The sequence below is a fragment of the Lissotriton vulgaris genome, chromosome 12, assembly GCF_964263255.1.
Source record: "Lissotriton vulgaris chromosome 12, aLisVul1.2, whole genome shotgun sequence".
NCBI lineage: Eukaryota > Metazoa > Chordata > Amphibia > Caudata > Salamandridae > Lissotriton > Lissotriton vulgaris.
This window is the reverse complement of record NC_141700.1, coordinates 607,074,996-607,099,425: the sequence shown is the minus strand read 5'-3', so window position 1 is coordinate 607,099,425 and position 24,430 is coordinate 607,074,996. Positions and strand designations below refer to the sequence as shown.

Genomic DNA, 24,430 nt, shown 5'->3' with positions numbered 1-24,430 from the left:
TTGAAAAGAAAATATCCTAATTAATTAAAAACATTCAAAATTTAATTTTTAAGTTCATGCAGTGGGGCCTAACATACCCTAATCCTCTCTAAGCCAGCCTTCTCCCTTCAGACGCGGGAGCCAGGCTACAGTGTGAAGCTATTTGAATCACTGCCAAATGATGATCTCACAGCAGGAGCAGGGCACTGCAAGCCTCCCATTTCCCTGGTCAGAGAAGCCCGCCCAGGCCCACTGCAACTAACTAACTCCAAGGGCAAGAGTCTGCAAGAGTCCCTTATCAGCAGGCAATGAAGCCGCCTGCGTCAACAGCCAGGAAGAGCCAGGTCCCCCCGCCCTTACAATAAACAAGCCGTCCGCGGAAGAAAATTGGATTATAGCCAATCATAATGAACAGGGACGTGATCGGAACCTGCAGAGGGAAGAAAAAAAAAACTCGTCTGCACAAACCAGCTGGTCTGCCAAGGTCGACAAACAAATTCCTTGCTTGTTCCCAGGCCTGATTGTACTAAAGAAAGCCAGCATTTCAAAAAAAAACAATTCAGTTACAGTGTACTGCTACTTAAAAGCTTCCAGTTTCTAAAAAGACTTTTGTCTAACTAATTCAGCTAAAGGCAAGACATTTAAAATATGGGCACTTATTTAGAAAGGGGCAACTAAGTTTTACACACAAAATTATACATTCTGCATTTGAAAAAAAAACTAATTAACATGGACCATTGTCAGCTGCTGAAAGAGAAATAATTTGTAAAACAACAGAAAATGCAGATACATTTCAACATTGTGTTTAATTCAACTAGGGGCAACATGTCATTACGCGTTACAGTGTATTAATAGCGCAAACTTTTCATATAGACACATTTATAAAAAAGGTTGTGTATTACATATGGGAAAATAATAATGTTACATTTAATATTTTTTCAAAGGCACACGGTTGCCTTTCACTAATTAAAAGCACATGTTACCATGCACTGTCGGGCAAGATTTATTATTCTCAACCTGTGATCATTGCAACCAGCACATTCCTATCTAGATGGAAAACCCTCAAAGAAATAATTAATGAAAACAGCCCGTAGCATGCATTCTAACGGGCCACCTCCTTAACATTTCACTCATTTTCTCTCTCCGTGCAAACCCTTTATCAATCCGACTAGTTGATTTATAACTTACAGTTCCAAGGCAAACCCACACAAATTCGTAGACGCATTCCAAAAAGAATGTGAAATGAACAGAACCCTTTGCAAAGCACAAGATGTTACCTTTCCGTCAAGAAGTTGACAAAGCACATAGGCAGACCAAGGAACCAAAAAAAAAGTCAAAATCAAACCATCAATCCTTAAAATAACCCACTGACTTTTATAGTCAGGTCAAATAACCATGCATGTTGACAGCATGTTAAAAATAAAGACTGCCATCTCAACTCAAGATATTAACCCTTTGGCAGCTCAAGCACAATCATTTCCCAACGACTGCAGATACATGGGAAAATCATGAGCACATTTCTTCACATTTACAGATGACACGTACACATATTTTCAAAACGTTATCCCCAAGCACCCGAGAGAGATCCAGCTCTCTCCTGCCTAACGTAATGATAACATGCCCTGTCCAAGCCATGACCACATGGCGCTATTCACAAGCCATATTTACAAGACAAACTCTTCACAAACAATATATCCAAGGCGCAATGCACAAGGAACACAGCAGATCAACATGAGAACCTGCACCTCACAAGCCACATTAATATGGCGCTATTCACAAGCCATATTTACAAGACAAACTCTTCACAAACAATATATCCAAGGCGCAATGCACAAGGAACACAGCAGATCAACATGAGAACCTGCACCTCACAAGCCACATTAATATGGCGCTATTCACAAGCCATATTTACAAGGAGCTATATTCAAAGAACTCCACAAATCATATAACAATGAACATATTTCACATTGCACAGCATAAGCAGATGCAGCAAGCAATTTAATGGGCAATTTAAAAGCATTTTTTACACACATTTATACAATTGGACCATCACAAAGATGTAACTGGCTTCCTCATGTAATGCCATCCTTCAACTCTGACAGTTTAAACACCAAGATGAAAACCATTCCTTCCACCCTGAATAAACCAAATGCCATGATGTAATGCAATCTCCTCACGCTGCAACTGTTCAAGCCCATAGGTCTAACAGGCTACATAAACTGCAACATTACGCCAGATGGAACCGGCGTTCAGGGCACTCCCTCAGAACACATGGGAAACTCTCTAAGCACATGGCAAGGTCACACAGGTTTCGTAAACTGTTCGTAGACGCCAGATGTTATGGCTGGATTTTCTGAGTAGGTGGGATCAGCCCCTAGGGGCCCCTCCAACCCAGCCAGAACGTAATCACATCCCTCCTCAGGACCAACTATCCAGGCACCTGGTACCTACCTGAGGATGGGGAACTCGCAATATACAAGCTCATATTATTAAAAACACCACTAAATCTATAGGGATACTAAGAATACTCACCAATTACTAGGGATATCCATACCCTACACCACACTTATATTCACATCAGTTGGTCTCGCGGCCACTCTGACCCAGACCGTTCTACCCTAGGGCAGATATGACACACAATCTGGTGCGTCTACACATGGGCCTGCAGAACCCAATGCTCCCTTTTCCAAACTGTTTGCAATCCTGCAAAACTACACACTAGTTCGACCTCCTAGCGCTCTCACTTATTCAAGCCACAATCCTGTGGGTATCGGCACTGGTAATCCTCCCCAGTGTTCTCACTAACGCCGCATATCAACGACGACCACATTCCTATGAACACCTATATATATATATATATATATTGGGAAGTCTCTTCACTAAGGGTTGCTACTACAATATTAGGAGTTAGCCAATTAATATTATATGTCTCCTATTCTTGGCATCATAGGTCCACTCACTCCCTATTTATGTGATCACCACTTACCTGATTGGGATTACTCATCCATTCATGCAAACACTAAACACCTAGGAGCGTTGTTTACCTGGATTGAACAAGAATACAAGAGATACACGCCAGTTTGTTACAAACTGGGGGGGTTATTTTATTACAACAATATAAACATTTACACAGATCTGTGACTGACAAAGACTATAGGTAGAACACACCGCTGAAAGAGAAAAGATTAAACATAACAGGAACACTCCGCTGAAAGAGAAAAGATTTAAACATACAATGGCTTAGGGAATAAGGACAAGATTAAGATGCAAGTGTAAAGTAAACTAATGTGATGAGAACAATATCACCTGATTAGTGTGAAGTCTTGTTCTAGCTGTCATCTGGGTTCCTCTCTCGTCTGTGCCTTGGCTCATCTCAGACTCCCTCTCTCTCCTGCACTCTTGGGTACACCTCTGCGCTGATCATCTCCCCCACGAACTGTCTCCACCTTCCAGCTTCAATCTTAATGGTTCCTGCCGCTCTGATCACCGTTCATTCCACTAGCTTATTCACTCTGTCTCTGCGCCACTGTCCAATTAACTCCATCTGCTCCCATAGGTTAGTCCACGATCTCTCCTCCGTCTCTTCTAAAAGGCATTACTTCAGACTCCAGCTATTCACACCTCCTCCTGATGAGCAACTGCTTCTGACTGCTTCCTTCAGTTCCAGCTCACTATTTAACTCAGCTCTTCTCCAGCTTGAACCCTCTCTCTCTGCCAACTCCACTCCACTGCTTTCCACTCCTCCACCTTAACACGACCCTCTGGCTTCGCCACCTTCACTCGACTCTCACTCTGCTCGACTCACTGACTCCGCCTCTGCACTTCACTGATATAGAATGCTGTTTCCTCATGGAAAGTTCCAGCCATCAGCCTGCCGCCCACCAGGTCTCTGCATCACCTCGCATCAAGGACACACACCCAGCCGGCCGGCCTTTTGTTGTGTCTTCTACACAGAGAATAATACAGCCTACCGATAAGGGCTGGCCCAGACCGGTTCTCTCCAAGTGAAAAACAGCCTTAACTATAAACTTTGCCTTTGCCCTGAAAAGCCTCTCAGCTTCATCAAGATGGAGTCTCTCTAGCTCTAGGCCTGTAGGCCTGAAAGGGGTGAAATGCTCCTTAGCTCTGTCAGAATACCTACATAAACCATACCAATGTGTCTAATATGTCAAAGCCAATAGGCAATAGACAGGTTAAAGTCAAGAATAAAGGCATATTAAGCAGCTATCCTCTTCTAGGTCTGGAAAAAAGGGCTTAAAAGGGCCAACACAGGCTAAGAATACCTATACTAGATGTGAGCAAGATTAAGGTCTATATCACTGCTAAATAAAGCCCAAAACTCTGCCATTACAGGCGCTCCAGTGGTGCCTCCGCAGGCAGTGGTATCAGCACAACGGAGATCTCAGGAAGACTGTGAGGATCTCCAGAGAAGCAGTGGCGGATCTATCTTGGTGGAGCTTTGAAGGTAATTTGTCTCAAGGGAAGCCCTTACATCTACCTCCATCGGTGGCCACAGTGATATCGGATGCATCCACTCTAGGGTGGGGTGCTCATCTGGGGGATCTGGAGATCAAGGGTTTTTGGTCTCCAGAGGAAAGGTTGCTTCACAACAACCTTCTGGAGTTACAGGCGATACGTTTGGCGCTCAAGGCCTTCCTCCCTTCCCTTAACGGTCAGTTGGTTCAAGTCCTGACGGACAACACTACCGCAATGTGGTATGTCAACAAACAGGGAGGAGTAGGGTCGCATTGTCTTTGCAGGGAGGCTCTGCGTCTCTGGTCCTGGGTTCAGGACTATCAGATTTGTCTGATGGCAAATCATCTGGCCGGAGTTCTGATCGTGCGTGCAGACAGTCTCAGTTGGCAGTTCTCTGCCGACCATGAGTGGAGGCTTCATCCGGAGGTAGTTCGTCACGTCTTCCGGACGTGGGGAACTCTTGGGGTGCACCTGTGTGCCACTCAAGAGAACGCTCACTGCCCATCATTCTGCAGTCACCAGTATCCGATGCGGGGAGCTTTGGGGGATGCGTTCCAGTTAATTTGGGACTCACAACTCCTTTACACGTTTCCTCCCATACCCTTGATTCCTCGGGTTCTGAGGAAGATTCATCATGACTGGACCCAAGTAATATTGATCGCCCCGAATTGGCCAAGAAGGGTGTCGTACACAGATCTTCTCCACCTCTCCTCATGCTCTCCGCTCCGTCTCCCTCTCAGGGCAGACCTCCTCTCGCAGTTGCAGGGGCAGGTTCTACACCCCCACCTCCAGAGATTACACCTTCATGCCTGGAGATTGAACGGGGCAACCTGAATTCTTTTTCTCTTCCTTCTGACGTGGTGGACGTTATTTTGTCCGCCTGACGTCTCTCCACCAAGTCTATTTATTCCTATAGGTGGTCCAAATTTGTTCATTGGTGTGGGGAAAAGTCTATTGACCCTTTAAGGGCTCGCTTATCTGACATTTTTCAGTTTGCTCTGTCTCTGACCCAGCAGGGTTTTGCTGTGGCTACTGTGAAATGCTATTTATCGGCGTTCCTTTGCTTGCCGGACCAGCCGTTTTTGTTTAAATCACCCATTGTGTTACGATTCATTAAGGGCCTTACCAACAAATATCCGCCCACTCCATTTATTGTGCCTCAATGGGACTTAAATCTTGTCTCAACCTACTTGATGGGTTCTCCCTTCGAGCCCTTACACAAGTGTCCCTTGAGCTTATTGTCCTTAAAAACTGTATTTCTGGGGGCGTGGCCAAGATGGCGACCTGAGAGGATGTGTGTTCAAGTGGCTCTTCGTCCCCAACCCCCTTCACGCCCTTCTTACATCGCTCTAACCCCCCCCCCCAAATCACCTCTATCCCAGACTGCCTCTCGGGGGGCACAGAGCGACTGCCTCGGGGTGACCGAGCCCACACCCGCAACGCGCCAGAGAACCTCTGTCTGCTGAGAGCGCCTGGTTCTGATCCGAGAGAGGCAGCATGGCGGCAGGGCCCGCAGAGCGATCGAGGCCGGCCCGGTCCCCAGCTGCTGGCTGGAGCACATCGCGGGACGGAGCCACCCGAGCCCTCAGAACCGCTGCCGCAGAGGATAGGTCGTGAAGGTGCGGCGGACCTGCCGGCGAGTCCCCGGCGGCGGGCCTTGAGTGCGCTGGCCGGGAGTGACTGCACTTGAGGCACTTGAGTCTGGGCCTGTACGGCGACCAATGGGCAAACACTCCAGAGCTGCGGAGAGAGCAGCCAGCTAAGCCGGGACCGGGAGACCCCCTGCGAGGGCAAAGGTGAGAGGTGCGGCACCTGACCGTTGAGGGTCCGGAGCTCTGGGGGCGCCTACTCGAACCTCCGGCGTGGGGCCTAACGGGGCCTACCGGACGCAACCACCCAGGGCTCCACACGACAGCGGTGCCCGGGAGCCTGTGGGACAGCCGGTGGGCTCCGGGGACAATACGACGATGCCGGTCAGGCCACAGCACGCAGGGCCCCCACCGCAGCAATGAGGGCAGAGAGGGCCGGTGGGGGCGGCAGGCTCGGGGGGCACTAATCGAGTCCCTGGCGAGGGGCCTAGTGGGACACATCAACAGAGATGCTCCAGGGCGGGGGCGGAACGGCGACGAGAGGCGGGAGAAGCTTGGAAGTTGAAGCATACAAGCCTGCACACAACTTCACCCGATAAAGGGCCCGAGTGCGGAGAGGCCCACACGGGGGGCGCCAGCTAGGGGCCACGAGGACAGGCAGAACAGGCCCAGGCAGGACGCTCGAAAAGTGCGTTTAGTGTGGTGGAGCCACGGGCCGACTGAGAGACCCACACCTGGTCACTCCTGCACGGTCTTGCCCTGAGCGGGGGCCCGTTCACAGAAGAGGCCACACGTGTGGCACATTATGTCGTCCTGGAACCGCAGAGCGGGCCGCACCATCCCAGACATGCTGGCTAGAGGCACCCCGAAGAGTGATAAGAGCCCCGAAATGTCGAAGCCACCGGATCGTCCCAAGGAGCACGGGGAGGGGGAAGCCCCCATCACGAAAGCTTTTCTGGAGTCCCTATTTAACTCCCTCAGAGAGGATTTCCAAACTCTCAAGCAAGATATGGCGGGAGAATACAAGGAACTGTGGCGCGATGTCGACGGCCTCGGGGACCGCATGGAGGCAATGGAGGATACCGAGCACGCTAGGAGCGAGGAAGTTGAATTCTTACAACAAGAAATCATCAAACTTCATGACCAACAGATGGATCTGCAGGCACACGCGGAGGACCTTGAGAATCGCTCCCGACGAACCAACATACGGGTCCGGGGCGTGCCGCCCAAATCTAAAGGGGACAGTGTCACGGCATATCTACAACGACTGTTTCAGGAAATACTGGGAGAACTGGAGGACTTTGAGATCCGGAAAGACAGGGCACACAGGGTGGGCCTGACGTGCCGGGCACCGGCCCCACCACCCGATATTCTGGCTTTCCTGCCTGATTACCCCCTAAAGGAACGCATCCTGAAGGTGGCACGTCATAAGCAGCCCCTCCACTTCCAGGGACACTCGGTGGGGTTATTCCAAGATTTGTCAGCGATTACACTACAAAAGCGGAAAGCTTCAAGGTGGCCACAACGTTCTTAAGAGACAATGGCATCCCATACTCTTGGGGCCACCCCTTCAGGCTCATTTTCAAATGGAAAGGGGTGCTCCACCAAATCCGGTCCCTGCGAGAAACGTGCAAGCTACTGGGTATTGCAAAGAAGGACGACGCTAAGGAAGAGGGACCCTCCACACAACCTTCCCAATCGAGATCTCCATGGCTGTCCGCGGGGGTCTGGCAACGTGTGGGTCGCCAGCGATCGCCCAGAAGCAACCTCGGGCCAGACCCCAAAACCATGGCTCAAGAACAAGCGGTGGCGATACAGGAAGTTTCCAAAGACGTGAAAACTGGGACTTGATGTAACGTATGGGGGGGGGGGGTTCCACATGCACCATCTCAGCACAGGGCTGGGGGGGCGGGTCGTGGGGCCAACGAGGTCGCCACTGTCACACGTTCCTTCATTCTGTTACGTTACCACAGGCCTGGATTGGAATCGTATAGGCCTGGGACAATGATCGCTAGTTGGGAGTTCGTGGTTGGGGCCGGAGAGGGGGGTGGGGTGGAGGGTGGAGGGGGGTAGGACAGTTTGTAGGTTAAGCGGGGTCGGGGAGTGTTGGGATTGGGGCGGTGGGTGGGCGGGGGAGGCCTGGGGGGGGGGGGTGTTCCCTGTTGTCCACGCAGAGGGAGGTAGCGAGGTCCGAGAGGACGATCAAATAGCAGAAGCATTCAGGGCGTTCTATGCCGCCTTATACACAGCAGACGCGTCCTTAGGCACTGAGGCAAGGCAAGCGTACCTAGATGAGGCGAAGGTCACAGCTCTCAATGAGTCGAATGCCCAGTCTCTAGAGGCCCCTATACGTTTGGAGGAAGTGATTTCAGCAATTGCATGCCTAATATCGCTGATAGCCTCAGGCCCCGACAGTTTCTCCGCAGGGTTCTACAAAATGTTTTGCCCCCTCATAGCCCCAATTTTAACTAAGCTATTCAACTCTTTTCAGGGCTCCAGCTCCACTCTGCAGGACATGTTGGAAGCAGACATCATCGTCCTGCCGAAACCGGTCAAAGACACAACCCAATGCGCGGCATACCGTCCGATTTCGCTGCCCAATCTGGACTTAAAACTCTTTACCGGGATCCTGACTGCTAGACTTGGTCCCTGCCTCCCAGGGATAATAGAGCCTGACCAAGCGGGTTTTATACCTAATCGGCAATGTGCGGATAACACCAAGCGCCTGATGCACGTCATAGATAAGGCACACTTCAATAAATCGGACGAGGCCTTTCTATCGGTCGACGCAGAAAAAGCGTTTGACAGAGTGGACTGGTGAGCGGTTCCGATCATGGATAGCCAGCTGCTACGTGACACCGCGGGCAACCATCAGGGTTAACGGGACGGGCTCCCTGCCATTTGACATCAAACGCGGCACAAGGCAGGGATGTCCACTCTCGCCGCTCTTGTTCGCTCTATATATAGAACCGTTCACTCAGCACGTACGGGACAACTAATCTATCAGGGGCATCAGCTTCGGGGGTGAAAGACAAACGATCAGCCTATATTCGGACGACCTCTTGGTTGCCGTGGAAAATCCCACGACGTCGATACCTGCATTCCTCGGCGAGATGACGCCATTTGGGAGGGTCTCTGGCTTTAAAATGAACGTCGGTAAATCGGTGATTCTCCCCTTAGGGCGCAATACACGCCTAGCTAACAGAGGACTGTTGCAGATAGGGGGGCTGACGACGCAATTGTCGTTGACGTATCTGGGGATCACCCTGACTCCCTCTACGGCTCAAACGGTCGAACAGAACTACGCCAAGCTCCTCACAACCATCCAAGGGGATGTCCAGCGTTGGCGTCAGCAGCCACTCTTCTGGCTTGGGCGAACGGCAGCCGTCAAGATGTCCCTGCTGCCCAAGGTGTTATACCTCTTTCAAACTATCCCGGTCACTCCACCTATAGGCTTGATTAAGAAATTTCAAGACATAATGCAGCAGATTGTATGGGCTGGCAAGCGTCCTCGGCTTCAACGTGATTTAGTAATGCGGACGACTGCGGAAGGCGGACTGGGCGTTCCGGATTTACAAAGATATTTTCAGGCAGCACAGCTGCGCTACCTCTTGGAATGGTCCCGCCCGATGTCTGAGAAACGCTGGCTATTCCAGGATAGGGTATGGCAGGCGTGCCACTATGAAGAGTCCCCTTCCTGGCACGGCCGGACAGACCAGCGTACATCAAGAAGTCCCCCATCACCCGAACGCTCCTTCAGGTCTACGACACGGTGGCGGTTGCCGAAGGCCTCACATCTTTCCCATCGCCAATGACGCCCCTGCTGGATAATCCGGCATTTCCACCGGGGATGGCCCCCGGCTCCTTCTCCCAGTGGCGGCTGACAGATTGTCGGTCAGCCGGGCACCTATTTGACACAGAAGCCTTTATGCAATTGGACGACATACGAGACTCATACGGGATCCACAAACCACAAAGATTCCAGTACTTTCAGTTCCGACATTGGCTTACAAGCAAAGACGTCTTACCGCAAGTTAGCCGTCATCTCACGGCGTACGAGAAGTGTCTCGTCACTAAAACTGCTGATTCACGAGCCATCACAGAACTGTACAAATTACTGGCCCCGCCTCCTCTCACGACTAGATCGGTGGGCCAACGACGGTGGGAGCGGGAGTTAGGGCGTACACTCTCAGATAGGGAATGGCAGGAAATTTACCACAGAGCCCACCACACGGCCAGAAAAGTGGCCAGTCGGGAAGCGGCGGTCAAGGTGGCATACTACTGGCACCTGACACCAGCACGGCTCCACCAGAGCAACCCGAGACGTGATCCTAACTGCTGGAGGGGCTGTGGGCAAATTGGGACCATGCTTCACCTACTATGGAAATGCGCGGAAGTGCAAGAATTTTGGGAGGCAGTGCTCCGGGATATAGACCAACACTTTGACACAGAAATCCCTCACTTTCCAGCTTACACAGTATTGGGCCTCTCGAACAAAATCACGTTCCCACTCAAATCGGTCAGGGGGAAACAAATGGGTTTGGCAATGGGGGCAGCGACTCAGCACATCCTTTCCCTATGGGGTACTCCAAGGAAACCCACACACACGGGGTGGCTCCACCGATTGTGGTACGTGATGGGCATGGAAAGGATACAAGCATCCCTTATGCAAACTACTGACTCCTATAGGGAAACATGGCAACCGCTAGTCTCACTGCTCACACAGGAATTCAATGAGCTAACATGCCCAAAATATCTCAGGGTCCTCCGACTGGTGGATGAATTTCACAAGAAACCAGAGGGCTGAAACATAGACACCTGATGCCGAACATACAGAGAGTTACGTAGCAAGGCAGCGGAGCACAACGGAAAGGCGGGGGGCTAAGGGAAGGGGTAGATGGGGAGGGAGGATGTTGGGGTTGGGGTGAGTAGGCCGGGAGGTTCGAGCACGGGAGGTAATGATTGCATTGTTCAAGAGAATCGCCTTTACCTTTGCTTATATGGACACCGTACACTCTCCCAGAGAAAAGGCGTTCACAGCACGGGCGTGGCGGGAGGTAAGAGTTAACCTACTTTACTGTGCTTGCCCAGTTGTTATATTGTGCTATGCAGATGAAACAAATAAAATTAATTTAATTAAAAAAACAAACAGTATTTCTTGTTGCCATTACCTCAGCAAGGAGGGTAAGTGAGCTTCAAGCTCTGAGTTCAAAACCCCCATTCTTTACTATTCATGCTGATAGAATGGTTCTCAGGACCAGCGCTGCTTTTCTGCCTAAAGTGTTAACTCCCTTCCATCTGGGGCAGTCCATTACCCTTCCTTCTTTCTATCCTCCCCCTCACCCTTCCAAGGAGGAGGAGCGGCTTCACAGCTTGGACCCTAAGAGGGCGGTGAGTTTTTACCTTGATAGAACTAAAGACTATCGTGTGGATGACCAGCTCTTCGTGGGTTTTGCTGGCTGCAGGAAAGTCAGAGCGGTGCACAAGCGCACACTTTCCAGATGGATTGTCTTGTGGATCAAGATTTGTTACTCTTTGGCCGGTAAGGAACCTCCAGAGGGTTTAAGAGCTCATTCTAATAATAATAATAATAATATGAAATTTATAATGCGCTCAGCTTACCCAGGGGCGTCCCGGCAGGGCAAAGTCTTCTACATCTGCCTTGTCTAGAGGTGTTCCTGTTGAGGACATTTGTAGAGCGGCAACTTGGGCCTCCCTCCACACTTTTGCGAAGCATTACTGCTTAGACTCCGAGGTGAGGAAGGACGGACACTTTGCGCGTTCTGTTCTCCAAGGTTTTCTGGTATAAAAGGGTGGACACCCTCCTCTGGGAGTGAGGACTGCTGTGGGACTCTATTCACAAGCTGAGGAATCCACTGGCAAATGTATCCATCAGAAGAACAAGTTACTTCACTTCGGTAACGCTTTTTCTGGTGGATACAGTATCTGCCTATGGATTTCTCACTGACCTCCCCATTGTCCACCCTTGTATACCTGCAATGTTGATATTGTCTAATTTATTTTCAATGAAAGTGTTTTACAGCATTGATGATGATGATGATGTATTTTATTTGTTGATTAATTAAAACCATTACAAAAAGAAAGCATCAAATATAAACCAAACACAATAACTAATTGACCAAACAGGAATGCAGTGCAAAAATAAAAATTTACCATAGTTGATTAACTATTTCCAGTTAGGGATTATACTGCTACCAACATTTACACAGATTAGGTAGCAATCTACAGGTTCAAGAATAAAGTGCAATATGCTTACAGAGCAGAGAATAAAATACAGTGTACTAGCCAAAAATGGTCGGTGACGTTTTTACAGAATATCTATTACTGTCATATTGCAAAAACAATGCTAAAGTGACTTATGCTATCATCATAAAGTGAACAGTGCATTAAGTGCAATTAGTTAGCAGCAAATGTTCGAATATCAAAAATTTCAGTGCATTAAGTACGATAGGCTAGCAGCAATTATTCAATAAAAATTTGCAACAAAGCAAAAGAACAGTATCCCAAATATCTAACACTAAAACCGACTAAAATACACTTGTAAGACAGAATCAATACTAAAATGGGGATAAAGTGCATATTTGGCATTCAATAAAAGTAGTAAACATAATAAGCGGAACATTCTATAAAAAGGAATACTTAGAAACAGCTAATATAACATGGATAAAAAGTACCATAAAAATAACCCATCGACCCCTTAAAAACAGCAGCATCTCATTTTAAAGGCATACCAAAATTTAACATTTACTTTGGTTGTCGACCTTACATAATTTCTTTTCCACTCTAAAAATGAATTGAACAAATTGCTGAATAATATGAACGTTGACACCGCTCAGGCAGAATATTAATGCCGATCTACAAGTTCTGAGTCCGATTTCTTTAAAAATAGGTTTTAAAATTGTTTTCCGTTCATGCAACATTTTTGGGCATAATGTTACCATATGCAGCAAGGTTTCATCATACTGCCCACAAAGCCTACAAATATTTGATGCCCAATTGTACTCCCATTTAGGGGTTCCACCTTTTGTTGGATAGATTCCAAACCTTAATAACAAAAAAATATTTTTAATTAAGGGTTTTTGATGAAAAAGTAAATAAGGTTGAGCAAACATTTTATCAAAAGAATTGGCTGTAGACCAAAAGTGTTATTTTTTTCTCAACTCATCTTTATCCAACACTTCTGACAACAAAACGGTTGAATTAATTATTTTTTTATAAACTATTTTATTCCTTATTTCATCTTCCAATTTAGGGCATTCAAATTTTAAGAGGCATTCAGCTAAATAATCCTGACAGCTTCTAGAATATTCGCCATTCGAGATCTCGCGCCAGCACATGTGGGCCAACGTGCCCTCATCAGATCGAGATAATGCCAATAATATTTTTTTTAAAGTTGCTTGACGCACCAAAAACTGATTCCTTAAGCCGAATTCCATTCTTAAATTGGCACGTGGAATCTGTCTAGGAATCCTTAAAACTGATTTATATGTTCTTGCCACTATACCCTCCAGCACTTTCACATCTTTACCCTTAAAAATTATGGACCCATAGTCCAGGGAGGGAATAAGTTTTGCTTTCATAACTTTAAGCAGGTGATCGTAATTGGGACATAATAACTTATCCCTCAGTTTTCGAAAAGCGAAGGCAAGTGAGGGACCTTTAGCTTCTAAGTTACTGAAATGCCGCCTAAATGACAATCCGTCATCAAATGTAATTCCCAAATATTTATAAGCCTTTACACATTCTATAGATAAACCATTGATATTTAAATCCTTTACCCCTAATTTACCTTTCCCTATTAACATTATTTTTGTTTTTTTTGTAATAATTGTTAATCCATTTTGAGTTACATATATATTGAATGAATTTATTAATCTTTTTAAACCTATCATGGTTTGGCTAAGCAAAATGGTATCATCGGCATACTGTAGGTATTTAATTTCTTTACCCTTTACAACAGAGGAATGCGAGTTTACATCAATAAAATGGGATATAAGATCAGACATAAATAGATTAAAAAGACAAGGAGCGAGCACACATCCTTGTTTTAGGCCTACATTTGTTTCAAGGCGGCGGGTAGTATGTCTACCGTCGCCAATTTTGACCTGCACCCAGGTATTGGAGTACAATAATGTAATCATTTTTAAGAGAGTTTCTGATATACCCCAATTCATTAACTAAGTCCAAAGAATATTTCTGGGTACAGAATCAAACACGGTTTTTAAGTCAATAAAGCAGATGTACAATTTTTGTTTCCTACATATTGCTCTCTCTCCTAGTAATGTCAATAAAATTAGGTTAGTAAGAGTTGATTCTCCCTTCCTAAAACCTGTTTGAAAGATTGGGATCAGTTCTTCTCTTTCCGCCCAAGTTTTCAACTCCTCTAAGAGACAACTTTCAAATATTTTCGCATCCATGTCTGTGAGGGTGATTAATCGATAGTTTGAAGGATTATCCTGGGGCCGGCTGTTACAGCATTGTTTTCACACTGTTTGTGTTGGTTGAATTCTGTGTACTATGTATACTATATATATTTATGTCGGTCCGTCTGTGTGCCTCGAAGGCACGGAAAAAAAGGGCGGAACTGACGTCATCACGCCGACGAGTCTCCTTTATGGCTCCAGTGACGTTAGCGGGGTCGCGAGCGGAGCCATGGTTCTACGACGTCGTTGTAGAGAGCTACAAACAAATTCAGTATGCTGCTGGCGCAGGGCATATTCATAAGGTGAGGAATCCCCAGGCAGATACTGTATCCACCAGAAAAAGCGTTACCGAAGGTAAGTAACTTGTTTGCCTCTTTGTAGCACTTCAACAGTGTCATGTCCATATTTTAATTGGTGTGTGTTTTACTCATACTTGCTCTCCTGAGCAGTAACTAAACATGAAATGTATTAAGGAAGAAAGTTAATCTTGCATTTCCACTGGTAACTCTGTAGAGTATATCTATAAGCCATGCTGAAACCTAGCAGATAGTAGGGGTTACATGTGTGTCTGATGGCACCCACATGACTGGGGGAGTATACCTATAGCCATGCTGAAACCTAACAGATAGTAGGAGTTACATGTGTGCCTGAGGGCACCCACAGGACTGGGGTTCACTAACCCAACAAGCTTAAAGTGACTTTGGGCCCTAAAGATATATGGAACCTGGGTGCTCATCCTCCGTCTATGTTCCCATGCGGCCCCAAACCAGTTAGATATGACCATAGTTGCACTGAACTAAGAAGAGTCTCTATGCTTTCCAAACAAGAGTAAATGTCTGCCTAATTGTCCCAATGAGAAAGAAACGATCCATTCTATCTGCAAGTACTGACCAGATTTAATTTCCTCATCATTTCTTGTTCTCCTCCCTGCCCCATGTTGTATTTGAAATGTTATGCAAATCATAGAATATGATTGTGGGTGTTTCTCAGTGTACATTACCAGCACTTTAAATCGCCTTAGAGGTATGGATTGGAGAATTACCCTCCTGGTCAAGCAGAAAGCCACTTGAGCAAACTCTATATAAAGTGAAAAAACTTTCCACAAACAAACTGGCAAAATATCCCATGCCTACGAGATTGATGCATCTTCTAAGGTTATTTACTCTTATTGCAACTTCTCATGGGAGGGCCCCTAGTAGTCTGAGTATATCAACTCCTAACAAACCTAAGGTGACACACAACTGGAATTGCATGAGCCGAGAAAAGGGCGTTAAAGCAAAAGGACAGGAAGATAACTATAGATGTAGTAAATGGGAGCACACAAAGGTTATGGTGCTGAAAGAGGATGGCTGAAGGTGTACAGTGTAGGTAATGAACGAGTTGAAATTGTCAGAAAGACAAGAGGTGCAGAGCTTCAATAATCAATGGCACCTTTTCTGCCACTGTAAGGTTCTTGAGGAAAGGAATAAATAGGGGAGGCAATATTTGTGGAGGAATGGCAGAAGGAAATGGGTATTACGACCATGTGATAGGAGCAGCATGAAGTGTTCACTGCCTTTAGCTTCATATGTGATAAGTAGGACTTTGTATTCATTAATGGGCTTTATCTCCTGTACCAGAGCAGAGTTACTGTTCTTCCAGACAATGATCCTTGTGCCCTCTACCGTTACCTGGTGACAGTTTGCACGGGACGCCGCAGAGGAGCTGCCACAAATTCCAAGGTACGTATCGTTGCACAGTGAGGACAAGGATAGGCAGAATGTGGCATGGAAAAGAAGCCCAACAGGGAGAGGGATTTGTGCATTCCAGAAAGGAAGCTTTTGGATTATATGGAAGGTGGATGGAGCGTACAGAAATCAGAGAGGGAATGAAACATGATTAGTATGGTGAGTTAATGTGATAATGGATTGGAAAAATGAAAAAGTATTTTTCATCCAGGGATGATATGATTTGGGGTTTAGAGGTGGGGTGGAGATCCACAGTGTGGAATGACTTCTATGCCGGTCATGCTAATAAGAGTATTGATGCATTAGTGGGATACAGGGATTGAGGTGAGTAGATCAGTCATGCCTTGAAGACAATGTAATGAAGTAGGTGGAGTGGAATAGAAAGCTCTAAGAAATAGTACAGTCTACTAATGTGTGCGTTCAACGAGGCCTAGGAAAGACATTGCCAAGGAAGATGGCATGTATGATAACCAGGCTAACCTTGAGGGCAAGTTTTAGGAAGTCAAAGAAATTGAACGTTTTAGGGATGATGCCTGCCCATACACATTGAAGACCAGTGTAGGAAGTTCGTGGAGTGTGCCATCCAAAAAGAGTGCTGCAGGAGAGAAGAAAGTGCTTTATCTATTAGAAAGAAGGAACAATTGAGGTGGAGTACTTCGTATGGAGGCGTCTGTTAATCTCTTGGATTGAATGCTAAGAATAGGAGAAGGAAAAAGATTGATCCTTGCATGACATAGAAAGAAGTAGTGCACTAGCTACTAGACAAAATTAATTTGTGCAGCCCAAGAAGGTGGGGATCAAAAGGGCAGTGAGTTCCTCAATCTCATATAGGTTTCACATGAGTGCTTCAAGAACAAGAGCATGACTGACATACTTAAGATAAAGCCAGGGGATGGGTGAGAAATAGAGATGAGTGTGCACAGTGACATGTTCTTTCCAAAGATGTACAGGAGATTTTATGAGAGCTATTCCTAAGCCCGGGTGCAGTGTAGATCTTGTAGGTATCCCGTCTCCTTTGTGAACGTAAGTCTAAGATGTTAATACATGCATTAAACATGTCTATGTGCACTCCCACTATTGATATAGAGGCATAGGATGATCCTGTAATTTGCCTATGATGACACAATGTAGTTAAGAGGGCAAGCCAAGATTTGGGCTCAGGTCATCTGGCTCCATTGATGGAAACACAGCAGAGAGACAATATCTCATTTCTTGATGCAGTTGGTTTAGGAGCAGTATTGCCACAGTTTTTTATAGTTTAATATAGCCATTATAATTTTCCCAGTTGTAGCATAGATATGCCCAAAGCAATTACACCCCTCTTGCATACATATGCTCCTTGTATTATTGCCGGAAGGGCACCTTCCTGGCACTGTGTACACATGCTAAGCCCTTTTTGACACTGCACAGAATACATTTAACTAGTACTTCTCTCCTTGTTGTCTAATGGATTTATCTATTACATTTGTACCCAACCTCATATTTCTTTGTGTATTATATTCTCCTTCTAAAAGTTTTAAGTGAAGGTCTCATCTATTGAATTTATTTGGCAGGTGTTCATTCAACTGACTGGCTCAGCAGGACAGAGTGAGACACACCACCTTTCAGACCCCAAAAAGGTGGCATTCAGAAGTGGCAACATGGATGTTTTCTTGCTGACTACTCCTTTCCCCCTGGGTGAACTTAAGAGCATAACGTTACGCCATGATGCATCAGGATGCCACAAGTCTTGGTAAGCCAAATAAAAATGGCACTATTGCTTCTCCAGCAGATTTACTCAGTGGTATCCCTTTATCTTCTGCATAGCTACGGTGTGTAATGTTCTTGCTATTGTTGTTGAATGATCCGTAATTCATTGACATCTATTATGTACCTTTATATTCTTAAATTGAAACCAGCACAGTTAAAGTAATGTGGCACTAGTTATTGATGTAGTTCAAGTGGGTGTACTCATTTTTGTTGGAGAACTTGATGTACTACTACCAGTAGTAGTACTGATAGTACTGTTAGTGGTGGCAGTGGCTGTGGTATGAGTAGTAGCATTCTTGGTAATACTTTGGAAAGCAGTCATACCAGAAGAGGAAAAAATAGTAGTCCTGATAATGGTACTAAAGGCAGCACAAGTAGTACTAATGACATATGACTACATTAATGTCAGGAAACTGTTTCCTTTTAGTTTTTGCATCAAGTAAAATGTTAGATTTTAGTTGCACTTTTAATTTTAAAATGTATAATCTACTAAATGGATTTAATGTGATAATGCTCCTCAGAATAATTGCCTTTTAGTATGAAAAGATAACATGGGAGGAGATTGAATTGGTGTGTTGAGGATTTTAGATTCTTTGAACTCTGTGTAATACAACAGATCCTACAAATCCCTAAGTACCCACCCACCCTCCCTCTCTCTTTCTCTCTTCTTGTTCTCTCTCTCTCTGTACATGTTTCCAAACTATTATAATAACCTGTCATTCATACTAACAATTGACCTACCATTTAAGGGGGGTGACTCATTCCTCTGATTCCGGCATTAACTGTCCATCTTGCTGATATCCGCAGCAACTAGTGAAAGCAGCAGTCCCTCTACCTTGCTGGATTCAGAACTAAACAGTCCTATTAATCTTCCACCCTAAATACTGAAAACACAAGTGTTGTTGGATGTAATACAATAGCTGTGAAGTCTGTGTGAGATTTGCACCAACATATAACATAATGCGTCTCTTACTGTCATACATAATAAAGTTATAATACAGGAAACATGCTTTTGTAACAATCTCGTAGCATATATTTTAGGATATTAAACAAACTCACTTGTTGCAAGCTTGTAACTTGGGAGATCGAACCATCCCAACACAAGTGTTGTTGGATGTAATACAATAGCTGTGAAGTCTGTGTGAGATTTGCACCAACATATAACATAATGCATCTCTTACTGTCATACATAATAAAGTTATAATACAGGAAACATGCTTTTGTAACAATCTCGTAGCATATATTTTAGGATATTAAACAAACTCACTTGTTGCAAGCATGTAACTTGGGAGATTGAACCATTCCAAGCTCTGTGCTTTTTTAAGTGAGAAAATTAAATCAGTTGAGGACAGCATCCCTACCTCTTCTGTGCCTCAACAACCAGTGGAGCATGTGGACTGGTACGTCAGTAATTCTCACTCCTTGGTATGGTTTCCTAAGCTCCAGCATGAGACCATTATTTCTCTGATGCACAAGGTGAAATCTGGTTCCACGCTGAATCCCTGCACCCATAGCATAATGCGTGCTTTGTCTATCATAACAGTCAACCCCGCTGTTAGAATACGAGAAAAGGGATGAATGAGTATTAGTTGCGCTGGAGTGTGATAATTGTAAGAGTTCTCAATCTGTCAAAGAAGCTCAAAGGATAAGGTTGCGTTCACCCACCCACAACCAAACTGGGTAATGTCAAAAACAAAACCGCATATAGACAATAAACAAAATATATCCTGAGCTAAACAACAATGTATCAATATACACGCCACGGAACACACACTTTGTACGATCTTCTAAACTTTTAAGGATAGGAATTCGGAGGCCAATTAATGAAGATTTTATACTTGGGATTTTGTTACTCATATTTGAACTAGGAGCCTTCGTGGAATAAAGTATCACACTTATATGCTTTCATGAACTATGGAGAGTTCTACTTGATTCTAACTATAGCCCTGAAGAAGTCTATCGTTGAGTATACCAAGACGAAACACGTGTTGGCGGCTAGTTTGGTTTAAGAAGAAAAACGGAATTAATAAACAGAAGATTTGAAGATTACTCATCTTTTGGAATTTATTCATCTATATTGATACACTGTTGTTTAGCTCAGGATATTTAACCCCGCTGTTAGACCTTTTGAATAAATTACTCACCCAGGGCATTGTCCCTGACAGATTTAAAGCTGCTGTGATACTACTCTTGCTGAAGGAGGCAGGTGCTGCTCCTAAACTGGTAAACATTATCGTCCCATTTCACTTCTCCCCTACGCAGCCAAACATTTTGTTACTCATATGCTAAGCAGATTCCTTTATTCATCCAACTTTCTTCATCTGTTGCAGGCTGGGTACCACCAAGCCCACAGTACAAAAGCAGTGATGCTTATTGTCCTTGATGATATATGATAAGAGTTGAGTTTGGGGAATGTGTCCACGCTAATTCTCCTAGATTTATCGTCCACCTTCGATACTGTCGACCACGCGATTCTGCTAATTTGTCTGCAGGCGGCTGTTCTATCAAGTCAGCTATAATTTGGATAGTCTCCTTTCTAGGAGGGCATACACAGGAAGTGCAGCCAGGCCTGTTGTCTTCTAAGACGTATGCCAACTGTGAGATCCCCAGCGCTAAGCATTATTTTCTTTGTTATTCAGTGTTCACATCTGCCCAATGATCTTACCCCTGGCTAGTCGTGGTTGTAGATTCTACACACTACACTGATGACTCTCAGCTAATCTTCAAGCTTGATGGTATTGATTAATCCCACCAGGAATTTTGATCACCCAAAAGGTAATTTGGAAAATAGATGGGCACAAACTTCCTCAAGCTAAACACTGATAAGACTGAGCTGGTTATTCTAAATCTCAGGACGTGTCTCCGGGCAAACAGCCAAGGGCCCTCTGCGCTTGGATCCCCTCCTGCTCCAGGGGCCTCTGCCAAGAACCTGGGCGTTGTGTCAGACAATCAACTGTTCGGGATCCCAAAGATCACGCCAGTGACAGCAAAGTGCTTTGGCCTATTTAAATCTGTTTGGAAGGTCCCTTCTCTTCTATCATCCGAGGCTTTTGCAGCAGTAATTTTGTCCAGCTTAGATTATGCAAGCTCCGTCTTTGGGTCTCCCTGCAACTTCTTTACACAAATTACAAATCATTCACAATACAGCAGCAAGGATAATCTGTACATAGCATAGGCATGTGCATATCTCTCCTGCCGTAATGAAGCTTCATTGGTTCCCCGTCAATCAGAGAGCTCTTTTCAAAATGGCTTGTATCATTTACAAATCCATTCATGACCAAATGCCAGCCTATGTAACGAGCAGAATTAAGAGGTATGTTTCTCCAAGACCTTACAGATCTTCTCTTGCTAACCAGCAGAGAATATCTTGGTTCAAGCAACAGAAAGCAGGGGGCAGGAACTTCTGTGTTTTGGACACCATCTTAATTTTCTCCATTTTTCGATCAGGCAGGAACCTCATTTTTTGAAGTTCAGGAAGCTTTTGAGGGCCCAGGTATTTAAGCTTATCCAGTATTGGGGTATTCCTTCATAGATTCACATGTTTGAATCATCCCCGCCATCGAGGTGGGAGTCTCACGGTACAAATAAAATATATACATACCAGTAATAAAATATCATACAATAGGCTAAAATGGACAGTAAAGTCACTACACTAGCCTTTCTTTGTCTTTTTGTAAAAAGAACCAAATCTGGGACACAGCCAATCAGGCTCCAGCACCCTCTAGAACCCGCCACAGAGAGGCAAGTCCCTCAGATTTTCTACTGCACGTCGTGTGACAGGGAGTCTCCCTGAGCTCTGCTCAGTTTTCCCAAAATTTTGCTAAATACTGTGAGTACAGAATGTCTGAGTTCTTCAAAGACATGATTTTTTCTTGCCTTGTGCTTCCTGTGGAAAAAAGCGGTTCCATTTTGAAGATCCCCACAAGGAGTGTATATATTGTCTGTATCCTTCTCAAAAGGTCAAGGACTATAGAATTTGTAGAACCTTTTCTTCAAATACCTTAAAGGACACAGAAGGCAGGTTACTGATCTGGGTGGAGAAATTGAAAGTGAGATCTGAGGTGGTGTCTGAAGATGCCTCCCAGCATCTAAGAAGAGCGATAGATCTTAAAATCCACCTGAACGAGCTGGCAAGACATCTAAAAAGTCTCACCTTGAGGCTAGCCACTCTGCCTCTAAAAAAGAGAAGCTTTCTTTATCTTCTGAAGGAAAATCTGTGGAAAAATCAAAAATGCCACTTTAAACAGCATTAAAACAGCCCAGGACTCAGTCAGAGTCTGTCAGATCTTCGTTGTCGTCAAAAAAGACTCCATCGATGATGAAGCCACCTCAGAGTTCGTCGACGCTATCTCCGTCAACAGAACAACTGATAAGAACTGTACCTTCGACGATGAAGATCAGCTCACCTCCGACAACGGTTACAGTTTCTCCTCTGTTGACGTCCCTCTCGTCGACAGCACTATCGGCGATGGCCTCTCTCTCATCGATACTCCCACCATCAACGACGGTCCCACTCTCATTGACGCTTCCTCCGTCAACGACGGCCGCTATTCCAACCACAACACCATCGTCGATGACGGGTCTTCTGTTGACGACATCGTCAACGCTGACATCAATGATGGCAGCTTCAGCTGCCTCTGTATCTCCGTCCATGGTCATGTCGTCGACGATCATGCGGAAAAGGCCCTCTTCATTACAAGTTACTCCTCTTTTGTCATCTAAATTATCGTCTACACTTCTGTCTACGAAGGGCTACTACCACTGTGCAAAGGCCTCAAGTTTTATTGCCTCGTCAGGAACCAACTGCAGCTGATCCCATTCAAAGACAGCCTTCTCCTCCATCTGTCTTGCATACTTCAAGTTCATCTGTTCTAGCTGCTGGGTCTCAGGATATTTTACCTGCATCATAAGACCAAGAAGTGCAAGATGATGACGAGGATGCAATCGCCGAAGAGGGTGAACTCCCTAAATCACCAACAACCATGGATGAATGGGAGGATTATGTAATTCCTACACCGCCAGTTCCTCAGGCAATTGATTCCCCTTCGGAGAACATTGGAGGTTTCATGCCATCATGGAGAGGGCAGCAACCCATTTTCGCCTCCCTTTGCTTGTTAAGTAGTCTGACTGCTTTCTGTATGATTTTAAAGATCAGAACAGAAAATCGGTCTGCACCATTCCCATAATCGACCATATTTGGGAAGAGGGCGTCAAGATTATTGAGGGACCCTTTCTCCGTACCTGCAATTCTTCCCAGGATTGATAAAAAGTATAAAGCCCCAGATGATGCCCCTGCATGCAAGTCCGGTCATCCTAGGCCTGACTCTGTCATCTCTCAGGCTGCTCAGTGCAGATCGACAAATCCATTGATACTGATTACTGCACCTATTGACAAGGATGGGAGGTGGCTCGATAATATAGGAAAGAGATTCCCCACCATGGCTGGTGCTTCCGTTGATGCCGAGTTCAAGTTCAAGTTCAAGTTCGGCATTTATATAGCGCACTACTCACCCATAGGGTCTCAAGGCGCTTGAGGGAGGGGGAAGTTACTAATCAAATAACCAGGTTTTGAGTTGTTTTCTGAAGGAGAGGTGGTTCTGAGTGAGACGGAGGTGGGTGGGGAGGGAGTTCCAGGTTTTGGCCGCTAAGTAGGAGAAGGATCTTCCCCCCATGGTGGACCTGTGGATGCGTGGGATCGCGGCGAGGGCTTGATCGGATGATCGAAGATTGCGGGTGGGGGTGTAAAAGTTAAGGCGGGTGTTGAGGCATTCGGGTCCTATATCGTATAGGGCTTTGTGTGCGTGGGTAAGGAGTCGGAATGTGATTCTCTTGCTGACGGGCAGCCAGTGGAGGTCTTTCAAGTGACTGGAAATGTAAGCTCTGCGGGGGACATCTAGAATGAGTCTGGCTGAGGCGTTTTGGATACGTTGGAGTTTTTTCTGTAGTTTGGCGGTGGTTCCGGCATAGAGGGTGTTTCCGTAATCCAGTCGGCTAGTGACCAGAGCGTGGGTGACTGTCGTTCTAGATTCGGTGGGGATCCAGCGGAAGATCTTTTGAGCATACGTAGTATGTTGAAGCAAGAGGAGGAGACGGCGTTGACTTGTCTGGTCATCGATAGGGAAGAGTCTAGGATGAAGCCCAGATTGCGTGCGTGGTCCGTAGGAGTGGGGGCGTTTCCTAGCGCCGGTGGCCACCATGAGTTATCCCAGGCGGAGGGGGATGATCCTAAAATGAGGACTTGCGTTTTGTCCGAATTCAGTTTTAGGCGGCTGTTCCTCATCCATTCTGCCACTTCTTTCATCCCTTCATGTAGGTTGGTTTTGGCGGTGTTTGGGTCTTTGGTGAGGGAAAGGATTAGCTGGGTGTCGTCTGCGTAGGAGATGATATTGAGGTTGTGTTGGCGTGCGATGGTCGCGAGGGGGCTCATGTATACGTTGAAGAGGGTAGGACTGAGTGATGATCCTTG

General features: G+C 45.8%; 1 protein-coding gene across 1 annotated transcript in view; it reads left to right on the top strand.

The window, feature by feature from the left end:
• Positions 1-24,430, top strand: part of LOC147677835 (polycystin-1-like protein 2) — a 434,899-nt gene that overhangs the window by 327,296 nt on the left and 83,173 nt on the right. The window contains exons 9-10 of the mRNA XM_086945590.1: positions 16,108-16,209; positions 17,769-17,947. Of these exons, the coding sequence (XP_086801716.1) occupies positions 16,108-16,209; positions 17,769-17,947 (281 nt within the window). The remainder of the gene's footprint in view (positions 1-16,107; positions 16,210-17,768; positions 17,948-24,430) is intronic.